At 41.0% G+C, this 18941-nt stretch overlaps 2 protein-coding genes across 4 annotated transcripts in view; one reads left to right on the forward strand and one right to left on the reverse strand.

The window, feature by feature from the left end:
- The window catches only part of rictor.S (RPTOR independent companion of MTOR, complex 2 S homeolog), a 112272-nt gene extending 103462 nt beyond the window's left edge, over positions 1-8810 (forward strand). Inside the window, exons 36-38 of the mRNA XM_018244512.2 lie at positions 2587-2710; positions 4725-4863; positions 6948-8810. Coding sequence (XP_018100001.1) covers positions 2587-2710; positions 4725-4863; positions 6948-7022 — 338 coding nt within the window. The 3' untranslated portion in view covers positions 7023-8810. The remainder of the gene's footprint in view (positions 1-2586; positions 2711-4724; positions 4864-6947) is intronic.
- An 8967-nt stretch (positions 8811-17777) lies between these two features.
- The window catches only part of osmr.S (oncostatin M receptor S homeolog), a 34956-nt gene continuing 33792 nt past the window's right edge, over positions 17778-18941 (reverse strand). For all 3 annotated transcript variants that reach the window (XM_041580587.1, XM_041580586.1, XM_018244513.2), the window contains exon 18: positions 17778-18901. In XM_041580587.1, the coding sequence (XP_041436521.1) occupies positions 18533-18901 (369 nt within the window). In that variant the 3' untranslated portion in view covers positions 17778-18532. The remainder of the gene's footprint in view (positions 18902-18941) is intronic.

Raw genomic sequence — 18941 nt, forward strand, 5'->3', positions numbered from 1 at the left:
TTTCTGCTCATCAAAAACCGTTAACTATTAGTCAAAGATAACATAATTGAACACAAAATGCAGTTTTTAAATGAAGGTTTACGTTATTAAGGGAGAAAAAAAACTCCAAATCTACATGGGCCTGTGTGAAAAAGTGATTGCCCCCCTTGTTAAAAAATAACTTAACTGTGGTTTATCACACCTGAGTTCAATTTCAAAGGTTATAAAGCCATTTCTAAAGCTTTGGGACTCCAGCGAACCACAGTGAGAGCCATTATCCACAAATGGCAAAAACATGGAACAGTGGTGAACCTTCCCAGGAGTGGCCGGCCGGCCGACCAAAATTACCCCAAGAGCGCAGAGACAACTCATCCAAGAGGCCACAAAAGACCCCAGGACAACATCTAAAGAACTGCAGGCCTCACTTGCCTCAATTAAGCTCAGTGTTCACGACTCCACCATAAGAAAGAGACTGGGCAAAAACGGCCTGCATGGCACATTTCCAAGGCGCAAACCACTTTTAAGCAAAAAGAACATTAAGGCTCGTCTCAATTTTGCTAAAAAACATCTCAATGATTGCCAAGACTTTTGGGAAAATACCTTGTGGACCGACGAGACAAAAGTTGAACTTTTTGGAAGGTGCGCGTCCCGTTACATCTGGCGTAAAAGTAACACAGCATTTCAGAAAAAGAACATCATACCAACAGTAAAATATGGTGGTGGTAGTGTGATGGTCTGGGGTTGTTTTGCTGCTTCAGGACCTGGAAGACTTGCTGTGATAGATGGAACCATGAATTCTACTGTCTACCAAAAAATCCTGAAGGAGAATGTCCGGCCATCTGTTCGTCAACTCAAGCTGAAGCGATCTTGGGTGCTGCAGCAGGACAATGACCCAAAACACACCAGCAAATCCACCTCTGAATGGCTGAAGAAAAACAAAATGAAGACTTTGGAGTGGCCTAGTCAAAGTCCTGACCTGAATCCTATTGAGATGTTGTGGCATGACCTTAAAAAGGCGGTTCATGCTAGAAAACCCTCAAATAAAGCTGAATTACAACAATTCTGCAAAGATGAGTGGGCCAAAATTCCTCCAGAGCGCTGTAAAAGACTCGTTGCAAGTTATCGCAAACGCTTGATTGCAGTTATTGCTGCTAAGGGTGGCCCAACCAGTTATTAGGTTCAGGGGGCAATTACTTTTTCACACAGGTTTGGATTTCTTTTCTCCCTAAATAATAAAAACCCATTTAAAACACTCATTTAAAAACTGCATTTTGTGTTTACTTGTGTTATCTTTGACTAATAGTTAAATGTGTTTGATGATCGGAAACATTTTGTGTGACAAACATGCAAAAGAATAAGAAATCAGGAAGGGGGCAAATAGTTTTTCACACCACTGTATAAAGGCTGGAGTGACTGGATGTGTAACATAATAGCCAGAACACTACTTCCTGCTTTTCAACTCTCTAACTGTGAGTTAGTCAGCGACTTGAAACGGGGCCCACATGGGACATAACTGTTCAGTGAGTTTGCAATTGATCCTCAGCATTCAGCTCAGATTCAAAAGCAACAGTTATGACCCATGTGCCCCCCCTGCAAGTCACTGATTGGTTATTGCCTGGTAACCAATCAGTGGAAAGCAATAGAGCTGAAAACTAGTGTTCTGTTCTGTTAGACATCCAGTCACTCCAGCCTTTATACATTACATTTTTGGCTAGGAAAAGCACCGAATCCACTATTTTGGATTCGTCCGAATCTTTCGCAAAAGATTCGTCCGGATCCTAATTTGCATATGCAAATTAGGGATGGGAAGAGGAAAACATTTTTTTCTTCCTTGTTTTGTGACAAAAAGTCACACGATTTCCCTCCTCACCCCTAATTTGCATATGCAGATTAGGGTTCGGTTGGGCAGAAGGATTTGGCCGAATCCGAATCCTCCTGAAAAAGACGGAATCCTGGCCAAATCCCGAACCCAATCCTGGATTCGGTGTATCCCTACTAACTATATTAGAAACATTTTTTATTTTGCACAGCCTGTCTATTTACCCAGTTTTTATTTTCACACTGAACAATTCCTTTAAGTGAACTTTTAAAATGTTATAGAATTGCCAATTCTTAGCAAATTTTAAATTGGACTTTATTTTTATTGTTTTATCGGTTGTGAAGCATTTGATTACTTCTGAATTTTTCCAGCGTTCAGGTGGGGGTATCTGACTTCAGCAGGCTAAAAACTATTACTTCATGAGGCTACAATTCTTTTGTTACTGACACTTTTTTATTACTTATCCTTTTATCCAGGCCCCTTTCCTATTCCTTACATTCAAACCACTGCTTGATTGCTAGGGTCATTTGTCCCCTAGCAACGAGATAGCTGATTAGCAAAATTCAAAAACCACAACTAACACAATGAAGACAAACTGCAAACAGTCTCAGTAGAGCACTCTCTATCAAACTAAAAAGTAAAAAACCCTTTAAGGTGGCATATTCAGTCTGATAAAAGCTGCTAGTTCCGACCCAAATGGCAGTTTAACAGCCCGTGTATGGGGCCCTCAAGAGGGCCGACAGTTGTGTAAAAGTGCTAATTCCAAACCCTGTTTGTTTTCCTTGTAGGTGGTAAGTCAATTCCTGAAGATACCCCTGTATGCAGAATACTGCTACGGAAAGAGGTCGTAAGACTTGTAATTAACCTGAGCAGCTCAGTAGGAACAAAAGGCCATGAAACTGGGCTCTTAACGTAAGCTTTATTTATTCATTTATTACTTGTGACTATAGGAATATATACATTGCTTTATAGTTTGTTTTATAAATAACCATATTAAATAAAACTTTGCGCAGAATGGCTGCTGGGAAAATTGTATTACATGCTGTGCTTTTAACAAACCACCAGAGGGACATTATACCACACTCTACCAATAGTCATTATCCCAATATTACAGAACAGGTATGGAACCTGTTATCCAGAATGCTTAGGACCTGGGGTTTTCTGGATAACGGATCTTTCTGTGATTTGGATCTTCATAACTAAAGTCTACTAGAAAATCATTAAATAAACCCAAAAGGCGGGTTTGCTTCCAATAAGGATTAATTATATCTTAGTTTGGATCAAGTTCAAGCTACTGTTTTATTATTACACAGAAAAAATAAATTTTTAAAATGTTAATTATTTGGATAAACTGGAGTCTATGGGAGACGGGCATTCCGTAATTCTGAGCTTTCTTTATAATGGGTTTCCCTACGACGGATCCCCTACCTGTATTACAGCATAGGGGAAATAGGCATGCACCAAATCCAATTCATTAAAAAAAAATACAGAATCCTTGACACAAGATTTAGCCAAATATCCAACTGAATACAAACATTTATTTTCATATATTCAATTTTCCAGAGCTCTAAACTTAATTGATTGATTGTTTGTGATTTCTATGCAATGAGCTTGAAGCACTCACCTCCTACAGTCACTCCCCATAAGGAGAAGGAGAATATGTAAAGAATCCATGTCCTTAATTGATTAAATTACTCCGTTGAGTTTCCTTTGCAGCTGAGTAATTAATGGTCTGGGTGGAAATCTTTCCGCTTAATCAACAGGTTTATTCTTCCCAGGCAGGCAGCCATGTTTCGGTTCAGGAAAAAAAAAGGAGGGATGCACCAAATCCACTTTTTTGGGATTCGGCCGAATCCTTTGTGAAAGATTCGACCAAACTAAATCTGAGTGGGAAAGGAAAAGGCAGGGAATTTTTTTTTTTTTACTTCCTTGATGAAAAGTTGCAATTTCCCTTCCCACCCCTAATTTACATATACAAATTAGGATTTCGGTTCGGCCAGGCACAAAGATTCAGCTGAATGCGAATCTTGCTGAGAGAGGCTGAATCGAATCCTAATTTGCATATTCAAATTAGGAGCAGGAAAGGAAAAGGTGGGGTTTTTTTTTTTTACTTCCTCGATGAAAAGTCACATGATTTCCTTTCACACCCCTAATTTACATATACAAATTTAGGATTTCGGTTCAGCCAGGCACATGGATTCGGGCAAATCCGAGTCTTGCTGAAAAAGTTTGAATGCTGAATCGAATCCTAATTTGCATATTCCATTTAGGAGCGGGAAAGGAAAAGGTGGGGAAATTTTTTTTACTTCCTTGATGAAAAGTCACGTGATTTCCCTTCCCACCCCTAATTTATATATATACAAATTAGTATTTTGGTTCAACCAGGCACATGAATTCGGGCAGAGTCTTGCTGAAAAAGGATGATGCTGAATCAAATCCTAATTTGCATATTCAAATTAGTGGCGGGAAAGGAAAAAGTGGGGACATTTTTTTTTTTACTTCCTTGACGAAAAGTCACGTGCTTTCCTTTCCCACCCCTAATTTACATATACAAATTAGGATTTTGGTTCGGCCAGGCACAAGGATTAGGCCGAATCCTGCTGAAAAAGGCCAAATCCCGAACCGAATCCTGGATTGAGTGCATCCCTAAACAAAAGTGCAGACTGTTTGATATAACTGTATAAATAACAGGAGGTATTAGAGGCAGGCAAGGAGACGATCAGGGAAGCAATACAGTATTGTGGTTAGTTTTCCTACTACAAGAGTAGATTTAATGGACTGGGGGATTGGGAGCCGCCTGTTTTTCAATCCCAGCATTCATTCTGAACGAATGTTATTTAAATGCCTACAACACAGAACTTCAGTTATACCGACCAGCCGTCCCCTTCTTTTGTTAATATGGATTTTTTTCATTATGTCTTCCAAGGATTAAGGAGAAGTTTCCGCAAGCATTTGATGACATTTGCCTTTATTCTGAGGTCTCCCACTTATTAGCCCATTGCACATTTCGGCTCCCTTCCCGGAGATTTATTCAGGAGCTCTTTCAAGATGTTCAGTTTCAGATTGTGAGTATGTCCAGTGACTTTTCCTTTCATTGCCATGGCCACGTAATGTCACACTAGGCTGATTGTTTGCCTGCATTTCTGCGCAGGTGCAGAAACAGCCAATAGGAACAGACTGCACCCATGTGACTAAGCCAATGGGTTGATCCGCTCTGAACAGCTGTTTCTCCACCACCTAATGTGGCATTAGTCTAAGGCTTCCTTATTGCCATGATAATAAAAGGCTTTACCCGTATTGTTGAACTACACGTGTAGCAATAAAGCATTGTTTATATATCTAAGATACAACCTGTAGGGGGGCTTTATGTGAGATATGAAGATGAAAGCAGGAGCTGTACATATCAGTGGCTATGGGGCATTGTAATCTAAGAGCTGCACACCCTGTTGGAACATAAGATGCTACTACTCAACATATAATAGAGGATTCCTTATGTAAACCTATAAACCCACTGGCTCAAAACAGAGTGAGTGGAGGGCTAATGACCAGTGACCTAGTTACTGAGTATTCAACTAATACTCCATTCCAAAATATGCCTGGGTTATGTTATTTATTTTCTAACTACTACAGGTCTAGGACCTGTATTTGGCTTCCTCCTATCTGTCCAATTGCTCAGTGTGTGAATTAAAGGAAACCCTGCTCCTGATTCTAACAGAGCAGAAAGCAAATTGTGAATCTAATGCATTTAGAGAAAAAGTCCCAATGTAGAACCCAAAAGGTTTATTATTTCACCAATGATATGTGGGGTCTGGGTGCTCATGGCCCAGACCTACAGCTGGAGGTGGAGGTATCCAACCAAAGGAGAAAACGGCAGGTACTCACAGCTCCCACAAACAGGCTTGTAAAAGAATGAGAACTTTATTTAGGCAACAAAGTATGTTAGTACATAGCCTTACGTGTTTTGTGCCAGTAGTACAGCCCATGATTAAGTGCCTACAGGCATGAAACGCATAAGGCTATGTATTAATCTACTTTGTTGCCTAAATAAAGTTCTCAGTTTTTTTACAAGTCTGTTTGTGGGAGCTGTGAGTGCCTGCTGTTTTCTCCTTTGGTTGGATACTTCTACCTCGAGCTGTAGGCCTGGGGCTTGAGCACCCAGACCCCACATATCATTGGTGAGATAATAAACCTTTTGGGTTTTACATTGGGACTTTTTCTCTAAATGCATTAGATTCACAATTTGCTTTCTGCTCTGTTGTATTCAGGAGCAGGGCTTCCTTTAGTTCACACACTGAGCAATTGGACAGATAGGAGGAAGCCAAATACAGGTTACATCTTAAAGGAATAGTAACAAGTACCGTTGCCCTCCACTGGTAAAACTGATGTGTTTGCTTCAGAAACCCTACTATAGTTCATATAAACAAGCTGTTTGCGTAGCAATGGTGGAAATCTGCTGTGTAGCCTGAGTCTTTTCTCCTTTAAAATGGCTGCTCCCATGGCTACACAGCAGCTTGTTTATATAAACTATAGTAGTACTTATCTGTTATCTACTGTGTATCCTGTGCTTGAATGGCTGCTCCCATGGCTACACAGCAGCTTGTTTATATAAACTATAGTAGTACTGATCTGTTATCTACTGTGTATCCTGTGCTTGAATGGCTGCCCCCATGGCTACACAGCAGCTTGTTTATATAAACTATAGTAGTACTTAACTGTTATCTACTGTGTATCCTGTGCTTGAATGGCTGCCCCCATGGCTATAGAGCAGCTTGTTTATATAAATAATAGTAGTGTTCTTAAGCAAATACACCAGTTTTACTAGTGCAGGGCAACAGTACATTATATTTTTAGTACTTTAAATTACTTTCAGTTTTTTGATTACTTTTCCTTTAAGCAGCAGAGGAAGTCCCACTTCCCTGGCAAAGATTACTCCCTCCATGGATAAGTGTCAGCTCTGTGGTGGTTCAGATTTAGAGACTTCTTTGCCAAGACAGAGTGATGAGGAAATTCTTATCTTTTCATGATGCTAAACACAAGCTGACAGTTTCAGTGACATTCTGTCTGTGCAGGCAGTAAGTGCTAATAAACATAATGGATCATTTTCCCTTCGCAATGAGCAATAATGGAGAATCCCGTTTGTTTGATACAGATGCATGAAGAGGCAGAGGCTCTCCTAGCAGTCCCACCAAAGCCCATGGTAATAAGTACAGAACCAGAATCCTGACCTTCAGTCCACTCGGAAGACTGAAAATGACTTTGTCTGATGAAGCAGACGGAGGAGCGCGTCCTGTTATCCTGGTACCTGCCGGGGGAAGGAGGAGCCTGAACATAGACACAACCTTGCTTCTCCAGTATACAGTATATATCTATATCTATGTATGCAAGAGCCAAGCACTGAAACGCCTGCACCCGTTCACCTGTAAATAACCATGCAAAAAACCTCTTGGACAGGAAATTCTGACTCCTTCGCTGTTTTCTGTGATCAGCGTGATGCCTTCTCTACGGACAGATGGGAACTTCCCTGCATGTCCCTTCCAGTCAGCGGACACTTGCCATGTTGTATAGGGGCAGCTCAGGGACAAAGACCCTGTCATGTATTTACAAAACACTACTTGGAAATAATGTATTTGGTCTTGTTTTTATAGCACGTCGAATGCACCTGCAGCCTCCTTCCCTTTGCCTATAATAACCATTGCCACTGCATTTCTAGACTCCCAGCCATATATATCTCACATGTATATATATATGTGTGTGTGCGTGAAACCTATTATTTTATTGCTGTTGCGCATTGTGTGCTCTTGTTTGAATCCCACTCTGATCCCTCTCCTGTTCAACTAATAGAGTTCTTCTAAAGTTGGCCATACACGGGCCGATAAAAGCTGCCAACAGACCCAGGTGTAGGGCCCTCCAACTGACTTCCCCGATCAATATCTGTAGGACAGGAGTAAAAATCCCATCATATCACAGACTGCATCCATACATTACGATCTGATCGTTGGGCCCTTGGTCCCACGATTGAATCAGCCTGATATTGCCCACCTCAAGGTGGACGTATCGGGGAAGATCCCAAACGAGTGGATCTCTGTGTATGGCCACCTTTACTCTTCCCATGCATCATTTAGGCCATCTTCTGGCCAAACTGGAAGCTTGCAACAGCCATGATACATTTCAGTTCTAAAGTTGGCCATACATGGACCAATAAAAGCTGCAACTTATTGGCCCATGAGTAGGGCCCTCCGACGGGCTTCCCAGATAAATATTTGGTCGAGAGTCGGACAGGAGAGTCAGATCGCAGACCGCATCCATACATTAAGATCTGATCTTTGGGCCCTAGGGCCCACGATCGAATCAGCCTGACGGGCGATATCGGGGAAAGATCCCAAACGAGTGGATCTATATGTGTAAGGCCACCTTCACTCTTCTCATGCATCATTTAGGCAATGTCTAATACAGCTCCATCTTCTGGCCAAACTGGAAGCTTGCAACAGCCATAATACATTTCAGTTCTAAAGGCGGCCATCCACTGTTAGAACCGCTCATTTGGTAAGGTCGCCAAACGAGCGGATCTTAACCCGATATGACCACTAACGGCAGGACGATATTGGGTTAATCAGAACATTTGGCCTTAGAGCAAAACGATCAGATTACAACGAAGCACATGGACACCGATGGGTCGTAGAACCGCATCAACTAGACGATGTGGTCCTCGATCGAAGGAAATACTCAAACCTCCCAGATCGATATCAGGCTGATTTTTGACCTGATTTCGATCAGGGAGACCCGTCTAAAGGACCGATATCGGCAGCTTTAATCTGCCCGTGTATGTCCACCTTAAGGCATGGGTCTCATGGCAATCAAGCTAGATGGTCATCTTGCACATTCCACGATAAAAGACAATCTCAACATTTAATAATGAGACTAATTAATACAATTTAAGATTGCTATGAGCATACAGAGCAACCCAAAGCCACCCCCTTCCCATTAAAGCAAGTATTTTTTTTTTTTAGTTTTTCTTTAATGATTTGCACAAGACTGGCTTGTACCTTCAGGAGAGGTTGATGCCTTCATTACGGGCACTTTTTCTTTTTTTGTTTAAACATATCTATCTGATGAAGATGTTCCGGGTGGGGTTGTATGTTTGTTTGCTGCCCGAAGCTCTGCCTTCAGTGCATCGCGGTGCGATGGCAATTGAAGGATTTCTCGCAGCAAGATAAGGACACAGATATGCAAATACGTATATATATATATATATATATATATATATATATATATATATATATATATATATATATATATATATATATATATATATATATATATATATATACACATACACATACACACAGCATGATCAGCTTCACTACATGATGAGTATGTAATTAACTGTTGACTGGCTTGAGCATTTGTGTGTATATATATTATCATCCAGCTGGACTGTTGGAATCTGTGCAAATATTCAGTGAGCTCTTAGCTGAAAGGTGTAAATTTCTCTCTCACAAAATATGTCCTACTTACCAGGGATGCAGGGGCTCCTAGTCTTATAAGGACTAAAGATCTAAAGCCCAAGTGGAGGGTCCAAACTCTTCTACGATGTCTATCCTCATATCCCCAGCTCTCCAGATTCTTTCATGGGAAGCCATGATTCCTACTACCAGACGGGCACAGAGTACTATAAAGTTGCCCTTAAATGTCTCATGGGGTATAGGAAAACCGTAAAAGCCAGAGTGCAATGAATTTAAAGGCGAAGGAAAGCTCCTGAAGCAGTTTATTGCAGATTACAGCAGTGAGGGTGAAAATGGAGAGAGGAGCAAACTGAGCATGCTCAAGCCCTAGCCCTGGAGGTTTAAGCATAAAACAGGAAATCTGATACAGAAGACCATGAGTACACAATAGAAGGAAAGAAATGCTGTGTTTCTTTTGACAGAGGACTTAGAGGGTTTACTGGTGTATTTATATAGACCTTTCTGATAAAGCTCGCTTAGTTTTAACCTTTCCTTCTCCTTTAAAGCACTTTGGCAGTAGATTTTCCCAATGGAATGTTGTATGTGTAATGCTCTAATTTATATAAACCATTCACCTTGTTCTCATTCCCTTCTTGGAATTCTTTAATCCAATTGGCTTTTGTGTTTTTAAAAAAAAATCTAGCTGTGACTGTCAGAAGTGGGAACGTTGCCCCTCTTTCTCTTACATGCGAAGTCAAGAGTCAGATTTTGCTGGATTTAGAAAGGGATGGTAACCTAAACAAAGTAAAGCTCCATCAGCTTCCATCTGACAAGTTGCCATAGAAGTGAAGTTTGTGCCAAAAATGGCAAAAATCACAGTATTTGCGAGGGGATTGGAAATATATGGGAAACTGGATTTGGTAACTTTTGTTGCCTTTATATCCCATTATTCTCCTTGATCATGATGAACCCCTTTGTGATTTTAAATAAATATGCAGGAAAAAAATCGTCGGGAAAGATTAGTAGTGATTATGAGCGTGCAGGGGGGTTTTTTTTGTTTGTTTTTTTTTGGCCCTTAAGGTCATGACCTGAAAGTTCTGGACAACTGAATGTGGCAGTTTTTTTGTTAAAAGGTACTACAAAAATGACCATTTTAAGGGCTACGATCAGGCCCGGATTTGTGGAAACGCCACCGGACTTTAGGGGGCAGCAGGCTGCCCAACCACACCCACATTGGTTAAAAAACACTGGGGATACGCAGGCGATAAAATAATATTTTTAATTTCCCATGCGCAAATCCCCATTGCTAAATTCCCGATGACGATTTTCACGAATAAATGGGCGACAAATGGCATTGGGGCTAGGGGCTCCCGGTAGTGATGTGTGGGTCAGGAAAACACTAACCCGCCCTGCTCCAACCCGCGCTTCCGGGGTCCTTTTATAGACCCACCCCGACGATGACATCACAATGACGTCACAAAAGAGGTGGGGCGAGCAGATGCGAGACTATAAAACCGGAAGTCGGAAGCCGGCATTTGAAGGTGGGCGGGGAGAGAAGGAGAAGAGCTCAACCAGCACCCACCCGCGAGTAGCAGTGTGAGGTCGACCCGAACCGTATCAGGTCGGCCCGCACATCATTAGCTCCCGGTATGTAAATCCGGCCCTGGCTACGATTGTGTATGGTATCCAGCCAACTTTTTCTGGGGGATTAGATAATCTCAGGTCGATGCACCAGGGCCAATTCCCTAATGTGACGAGTAACCATCCTACAATTTAAAGACCCCTCTTCAGGATTAGGGAAATAATCTGTCAAACAAAAAAAGAAATTGATGAATTCAGTGCATCCCTATTACATACATTAAGGGGCAGATTTATCAAAGTGTGAATTTTAGAACTCACCACAATAAAACTCACTTTCTGTTCATTCCTATGGGATTTTTAATAGTTTATTTATCAAATGGTGAACTCCATTGATGAATACGATTCTAAAAATCCCATAGGAATGAATAGAAAGTGAGTGCGTTTTATTGTGAGTTCTAAAATTCACGCTTTGATAAATCTGCCCCTAATTGTCTGACGAGTTGAATACGTTGCTTTTGCTGAATGACCAAATGGGAAACTGAGCCGGTGCACTTCTACAGTTGCCACTTAAAGGGCCAGCACAAAATAATATTAGAGATCTTCATTTCAATACCATCTTGGTTACCTGTGGTGGTGGGAACCTGCTGTGTCTTTATCTTCTCTCTTATAGTAGATACAAGTGTTTAGTAATCAGAGCTGCCATGATGCCTGAGGGAATCCTTGTTCTCCTGATACGGCAGAAGCCATTGCTAAATCTATGCTATGTTTGCTATAGTCGCAAGTGCCAGTTCTTTTCCATTTCACCAGTATGATTTTGTATTTAGGTGCTAATCCACTGCATTCCAAGTTTTTCTATTTCTTTTTGGTTATGGGTTTTTCTACAAAGGCAACACAGAGAGCTGTTTAACACGGGTTTGTGACGGGAGAGGCGAGGGTGCTATTCTGATACGACTGCTGCTAAGATTTTACATTGGCATGAGCTACGACCAACATATATAAAAGTAAAGTCGTTTTAAAGATATTTCTGCACTGACTGTAGTTTAAAGGGCAAGTACTATGCATTCTGTTCACGTGTGTGTTTATATAAATATATATATGATCAGCTTTTGGCACAAAATATGTCTGTGTAGCAGCACTTGGCACCATGATGGGTACTTATAGCATAGCTTCCTAGGAAATGTAAATCTGTCGGCCCATTTCTGCGTGAAAATGGCAGGGCGTAAAGCCTGGACCAATTCTAGAAAGTGTATCTATTATCTGCAATGGAAAGTAGGGCACCAGGACCTTTTAGGACAGTCGGCTACAAAGAACCTTATTTATTTATATATATTTTATGAGGCTAATGTCACTTGACCACAGTCAAAACATCCCTTGCGTTTGTCATCACTACCTTTGTTATTGGGCTGACCCCTAGGGGTCGCCAGAACAGTTGTGGGACTCCCCAACTCATTGACCATTTAGAGTAAGATTTGGAGACAATGTCTAAGATACTCATGGAGACCAAGGTTGGATGTCCATCAGGCTGAGATTGTGGGCAAACACAAAACAATTTTCTTGCCTAGCAAGCGATGGATTTATAAAACTGTCATTATTATTATTATGAGCCTAGGGCGGGGCCCTGGCCAAATGTTGGATCTCAAAGGGGAGCCTGAGCTGGAAAGTCGGATCACCTCTGGGGAACTGCTGTGCCCAAAGCTCGGGCCATTATTTTTAAGGGGAAGGCTACCAATCATTGCTATATGTCCTTCAGGCACTTGATTGCCCATAGATTCATATGAAAAGGAGTGACTGGCAGTGAGAGTTTTTCCACCGAATGTCATTGGCAGCCCCAATCCTTTGTCTGACATTAGCCTCAGAAGCAGATGTTTCCCTGCAACACAAAAGCTGCCCATATTTAAATATACATGAAACCCTTTCACTTTTTGCTGTTACTGACCCTTAACATTGCACCGTCCTGTCTGGAACAAGCTGGCAATGTAGTTGTCTAATGGTTAGTACTCTAGTAATATTTCAGTTCCTTTTTCTCTGATTGGACTTTTCCATGTAAGGCCAAGTCTAGGGTTTAATTCCCAAGCAGTTGCCATGCTAATAGTGACCATGTGATTGATTAGAGTCGAAATAATGACATTCAGTGTCCCTTTAGTAATGTTTGTTGTATTTTTGAACCATGGATTAAGTTAGCTACCAAACAGCTGGTTGGGTAGTTGGACTGATTACAGTGAAATGGACCAACCTTCACTTTTGCTTGGGAGTCCTGTTGCAGCAGATGTTTTAGATTATGGTGAAAACCTATTAGGATCCAATGATGGGCATTAGTTCCCTGTCGTTTGCTTGCGGAGCTGTCCTTAGGGGCTGTGGCTGCCAATTTGCACATAGTAGGACTCCATAGATCAGCAATTGGTGGAAGAACATGAGTGCAATATGGATTCCATAGCATGTACATTCGATCAGTGTTGCAACTCCCAGCCCCCTCTGATGTTCCTCTGCTGTAATGTAATGTTTTGGTTCAAAAGCGGCTGAAGGGAATGTAGGCTGGGCAGTCCCAACACTTCTAAAGACAGACCAGTTTGGGTGGGATCCAGTTGCAGAAGCAATAAATGTCGCCCAAATACATGGTCCATTTCAGTTATTTGTATAATGTCTCTGATGCATGTTTCACTCCTCAGTACTTATCAGTGTCATTATTATGGGGATATAGGTGAAAGCATGAACCACAAACTGAGAGAACTCTTTCATTCTGATCATCTACACTCAGGCCCAACCAGAGTCCTTGTTCTCCCAGCCAGTCTCATGGTATAGCTGAATAAGATCTTCACTCTTGCCTTTCATGTTATGTGACATGGCACTGGTGATGCTGCGAGGGCATTTGGATATAAAAGTTCTTGATAATTAAGTTTTTTAACAAACATTTTGCCCAATATGTATCCTTACCACATCTGCAAGCAACATCAATGCAAAGAATTATCCACCTGTCCTTGGCTCTTTTCTTATTGTGTCTCTTTGTGGTTAATGCACCAAAATAATTCAGGTACTTTCTACCTTCTCAAACCAACTTTCCATTCTGTGTTGAGTTCCCACAACTTTCTTGCCTGATTCACAATGCGATTCTCGGTACTTGAATGTCGGCAATCACTGTTTTAATTAATATACTTTTTTGGACCGTGGCCACGTTGTATGCGGTGTATGATATTAAGTTCTCAGTCACACTTCACTCCTCTACTTTCATGTCAAAACATTGCCGTATAGTCTTGGAATGCCCATTAGAAATCCTTAGGCCACAGGCCCACTCTCCAAACAATTTTTCCTTCTTACTTTCCTAATTCTCGTTATCGCTTCTCCTTACATATTATCATCTATCCTTCCTTCAGTTTCTTCTGCTATAGCAGGGGTCCCCAAACTTTTTTTTTTTTACCAGTGAGCCGCATTTAAATGTAAAAAGAGTTGTAGTGCAACACAAGCATGAGAAAGTCCATGGGGATGTCAAATAAGGGCTGTGATTGGTTGTTTGGTAGCCCCTATATGGACTGGTAGCCTACAGGAGGTTCTGTTTGGCAGTACATCTGGTTTTTATGAAACCACAACTTACCTCCAAGCCAGGAATTCAAAAATAAGCATCTACTTTGAGGCCACTGGCAGCAACTTCCAAGGAGTTGGTGAGCTACTGGTTGGGGACCACTGTCCTATAGGGACAGGCCATGGTATAGGCATTCAAGGCAAATGGTTGGGTGAGCAGGAGGGCCCACTGACAACTGGGTCCACTGGGAGTTTTCCTAGAACCCCAGTGGGTCAGTCAGACTCTGCTAGAAGTTTCTGTAGGTCAGAGATTAGCAGCCTCCTTCTGTTGTTGCTTATTAGGGGTTACTGCCTTGGGTGCAGGAGACTTTTGGGCAAGATGGTGGCAGTTTTCTTTTTATTTCAGTCTTGTCCATCCTGCAGACTTCAGTCATGAGCAAAGAATCTTGCTCCCCTTCATACATTTTGGATTTTCCATGCAAAGATCCTTTTTTTCCTTTGCTCCGGTTACAACAGCGCCATCGTATGGTCAGATAAAGGCTTTTGTGCTATTGTTTACTCAGAATCCTTGGAAATATGGAAGCTTCTGTGCCCATCATTCCCAACTGATTATCCTAGAGGGAATATTGAGAACCCCTAACCTTGCTTTGAACCTGGACACTCCTTGTAAGTACGGACGCGTGTTGTGAATGAAGGGAACCATAGAGTAACACATTTTTGAAGTGGTGTGAAGTAGTACTAAAGAAAATGTGATCGCTTAGTAACCATCTCATGGACGTCTCTCTATCTCGCTCTCTCTTTGGGTTTTTCTTTAGTAATACGCTGCTACACTTTTGGAGGATATAATATTTGTAGGTCACTGAACAGACATGAACTTCTCATTTATATTGTATAACTGTAATATAGAAAGAAAAAGAAAAAAATACTATTTATATATTTCCCGTAAGGATATTTCATTGAGCCGTGTATAATTTAAAGGAGGGGGAAAAAAAGAGGCTCGTTCCAAATGTTTCGCCCATTGTTTTTGTTTTTTTATTTTTCCTTGTATAGTGTGTACAGTTACTGTCGCAGGGCATTGAAGCCTTCTCAAGCATAATCTGACGAAAGGGATATATTGTTAATAAAATATACCAAAACGACTTCTTTTTGTTCTGCTGCTGGTTTGTTTGTTTTAGTTCTGTTAACCAGGTCAAACGTGGATTGAGGATTAGTGATGACCAACATTTTTCGCCTCCAAAATTATTTTTGGAGAAGCGAAACGGCCCGACCCTGAATTGAGCCCTCCTAACCCAAACTCTATCCAACCTGCTTGGGCTGCTCTATTTATAGACTTGCACGGACCCACCCATCTCTGATGTCATGAAAGGGGCAGGGCAGGTGCCATTGTTTGTACGGTTTCCGGTCAACTCAAGGATCAGAACTGTGATTACACTCTCTTTTTGTTGACTAAATTGGCCATTGGTCTATTTGTTGTTCCTCTAGCTTTTTACATTTTTTTTTTTTTTTTAGATTTCAAGATGGTAGCTGTTTTTGAACTACTAATATTATTAATTTGAAACAGCACCACCTGCTGTTTATTTCAGCCAATAAAATTGCTGAAAATGTATTTAGCGAGAAAAGGCAAATGTTGCACTGCTTAGAAATAGCCAGAGAAAAAAATCAGATAATTGTTCCCTGCTCACTAACTAAATTTCTTAACCAAAGTGACATCAAGGCATCCCTTCTCTAACTAAATAAATTTTCAGCTGCCGACGGCTGAAAATTAATTTAATGAAAAAAGGAAGGTACTACCATAGATGTTATTTTTAAAAGTCCTTGTTCTGTAAATCTCCTCATCATTTTTCATTATTGCTGTCCAGGTCAAGATCCAAAAATTATTTTCCATACTGTTTAGGAAGGATCCACATGTGACCAACTTTTTTAATGTATCCTTAGATAACTCGGGTGATTCTAACGCAGTCCCTGCACATGAAAAGCAGCCTCATGACGTGTAGCTGTTCCTTTAATACAATATGTATATATACACAAACAAACAAAAATATGTGATGCACTTTAGACAACGCGTTTTCAACATTTTTGTTTCTGCAAAATTCACATTATTGAATCAACTACTTCTTCACACCCCTCCCCTTCACTTTTTGGGATATTCAATGCCTATAATGGTGGCTTGTGGCCAAGTGCTTTTAGTTAACATTACTCTTTCATAAACATTCCCCTTAACTCTAGTTTTAAGTCTTTTTTTTTTTTTTTTTTGGGTGGAGAGGGGAGTAAATGAACATCCAGCAGGAGATGACCCTATGCGCAGGCCATTGTTTGACAGCAGGGGCGTAACTATAGGAGGTATAGGGGCCCTATGAAGCCCTTATTAAGAATCCACTATTTTAGATTTGGCCGAACCCCCGAAAACCGTCCTAAATCATAATTTGCCTTTTCAATTTACGGATGGTATGGGGAAAACATTACTTCCTTGTTTGTGTCAAAAAGTTGTGCAATTTCCCTCCCCGTCCCTAATTTGCATATGCAAATTAGGAACCGGATTCAGTTTGGCTGGGCAGAAGGATTCAGCCCAATCCGAATCCTGCTGAAAAAGACCAAATCCTGGATTTGTAAATTCCTAGTAATTTTAATATATATTGGTAAAACAGGACAACCTCTGGAGAGTTTGGGGGCCCCTCAAATTATTTTGCTGTGGGGCCCAGTAACATCTAGTTACGCTACTGCATGATGGAATGATATTGGGCATACACAAGCCAATAAGCTGCCAAGAAACCCATACAATACTTTATCAAATGCATAATAAATATAATTATGTTTAAAAATGATTACAGTAGAACCCACATATTGCATCCCCTGATTTTAAGTTTTCCCTCATTTTACATTGTTGTTTTGTGGTCTCACCTATATATTAGGCATCACACATTTCCGTTTTTTTAAATTTTCCTGGATTTTACACCATTTTCTTCTGGTCCCCTGAAAAACGTAAAACGGGGGTTCTTCTGTACTTTATTTTATCCTTAAAGGGCATGTAAATGCAAAAAAATAAAATCCCATTTTTACTTTAATGAAAAAGAAACCTATCTCCATTATACTTTAATTAAAAAATGTCTACCGTTTTATATGAAACCTGACTGTATGCAGTGAAATTCTCCCTTCATTTACTGCTGTGGATAGGAATTGTCAGACGGTCCCTAACTGCTGAGCAGGGAAACAATCATACTTATGAACAGCAGGGGGAGCCCCCGCCTTACTTCCCAGCCATGCAGAACTCAAGCAGCTTTGTTTATGACGATCCCTAAGCAGCCCAGACCACACTGAGCATGTGCACAGTCTTAGTCTTGCAAAGATGTATAACAAAGTTACAAGATGGTGACCCCCTATAGCCAACTTTGAAAGCATAAATCATTTGTTTGATTAGGCTTGTGGTGCAGTAAGTTCATGTTTATATTTAGTATACAAAATACAGCATTTCTAGCCTTATTCTATTTTAGACTTTACATGCCCTTTAATTCTGTGATTCCATGTACTGATAATCCTTCCCTCTCAATATGCCAATAAATGCAAAAATATCCCGCCATGTATTTCTCAATGGCCAATATCTGTGGCTAAAAACAAGTGCAAAGAAAGACAAGTGGGAATAAATTGCACATAAGTGCAACGATTGCATAACATTTCCTACTTATATATATTGTATTGGCACCACTATTCCCCACTATCATGGCTGCACTCACGTCACTCCAGGCTGGTGTGGTTTCTTGGTGGCCGGAAAGCAGTGTTGGACTGGCCAACCAGGAAAACTTCCGTTGGGCCCAGGTGTCAGTGGCCCTCATGCTGCTAAACATTTGGCCTATTTCATGGCCATTCCCTATTTCTATGAGAACAAAGAGGCTAAATACTGCAGATGGAATCATATATTCTAGTATGTAAAGAAAAGAGACTAGGAGAATAGAGGCTGAGTGAGGAGAAGAATAATAATATTACTGAGAGGCCCCTCGTCTATGGTTCTTTGGTGGACCCCTGGTCTAAGGTTTTTGGGTGGGCCCCTGGTGTCCCAGTCCGACACTGCCGGAAAGTAAACAACCCCCAATCCCTAAATAACCTGAGCCGAGTTTTAATGCTTCGGGATTTTGTTCTTTTATCTGAAGGTTTCAAAGTGCAATAAAACCTTGTGGCGGCTGCTCAGCCATCTGTAGAGAAATGATCATTTTGGCATCACCGTTGGCTGAATCTCTCTTTGCGGCTGATAGCCTTGACTTGTTAGGATTTCAAAAGCATCTTCTGGTGTTCCGCAATAGTTCCTGTTGAAGAACTCCAAATAAATGCTTGGTTGAGTCCGATTGATTGGATCATCAAAGGTTTGATATAACAGGCCTGCAGAATTCATATCATCCAGGGAGCTGCTTACATTGGCACAGTCGTTCTCTTCGCTTCTGCAACTCAACTTCTCAATCTCCTTGCTCTGGGCCTGGCTCAGCTGCACTTCTTCCACTTCTTCCACTTTCTGCTGATTCACAATTTCAATTTTTTGAACAACACAGTTTCTTGGCACCATCACTTTCTCTTCATGTTCCTGGACAGAAAGATTGAAGAGAGGGTGTGTTACAGTATGT

The sequence above is a fragment of the Xenopus laevis genome, chromosome 1S (genome assembly GCF_017654675.1).
Source record: "Xenopus laevis strain J_2021 chromosome 1S, Xenopus_laevis_v10.1, whole genome shotgun sequence".
Classification (NCBI taxonomy): domain Eukaryota; kingdom Metazoa; phylum Chordata; class Amphibia; order Anura; family Pipidae; genus Xenopus; species Xenopus laevis.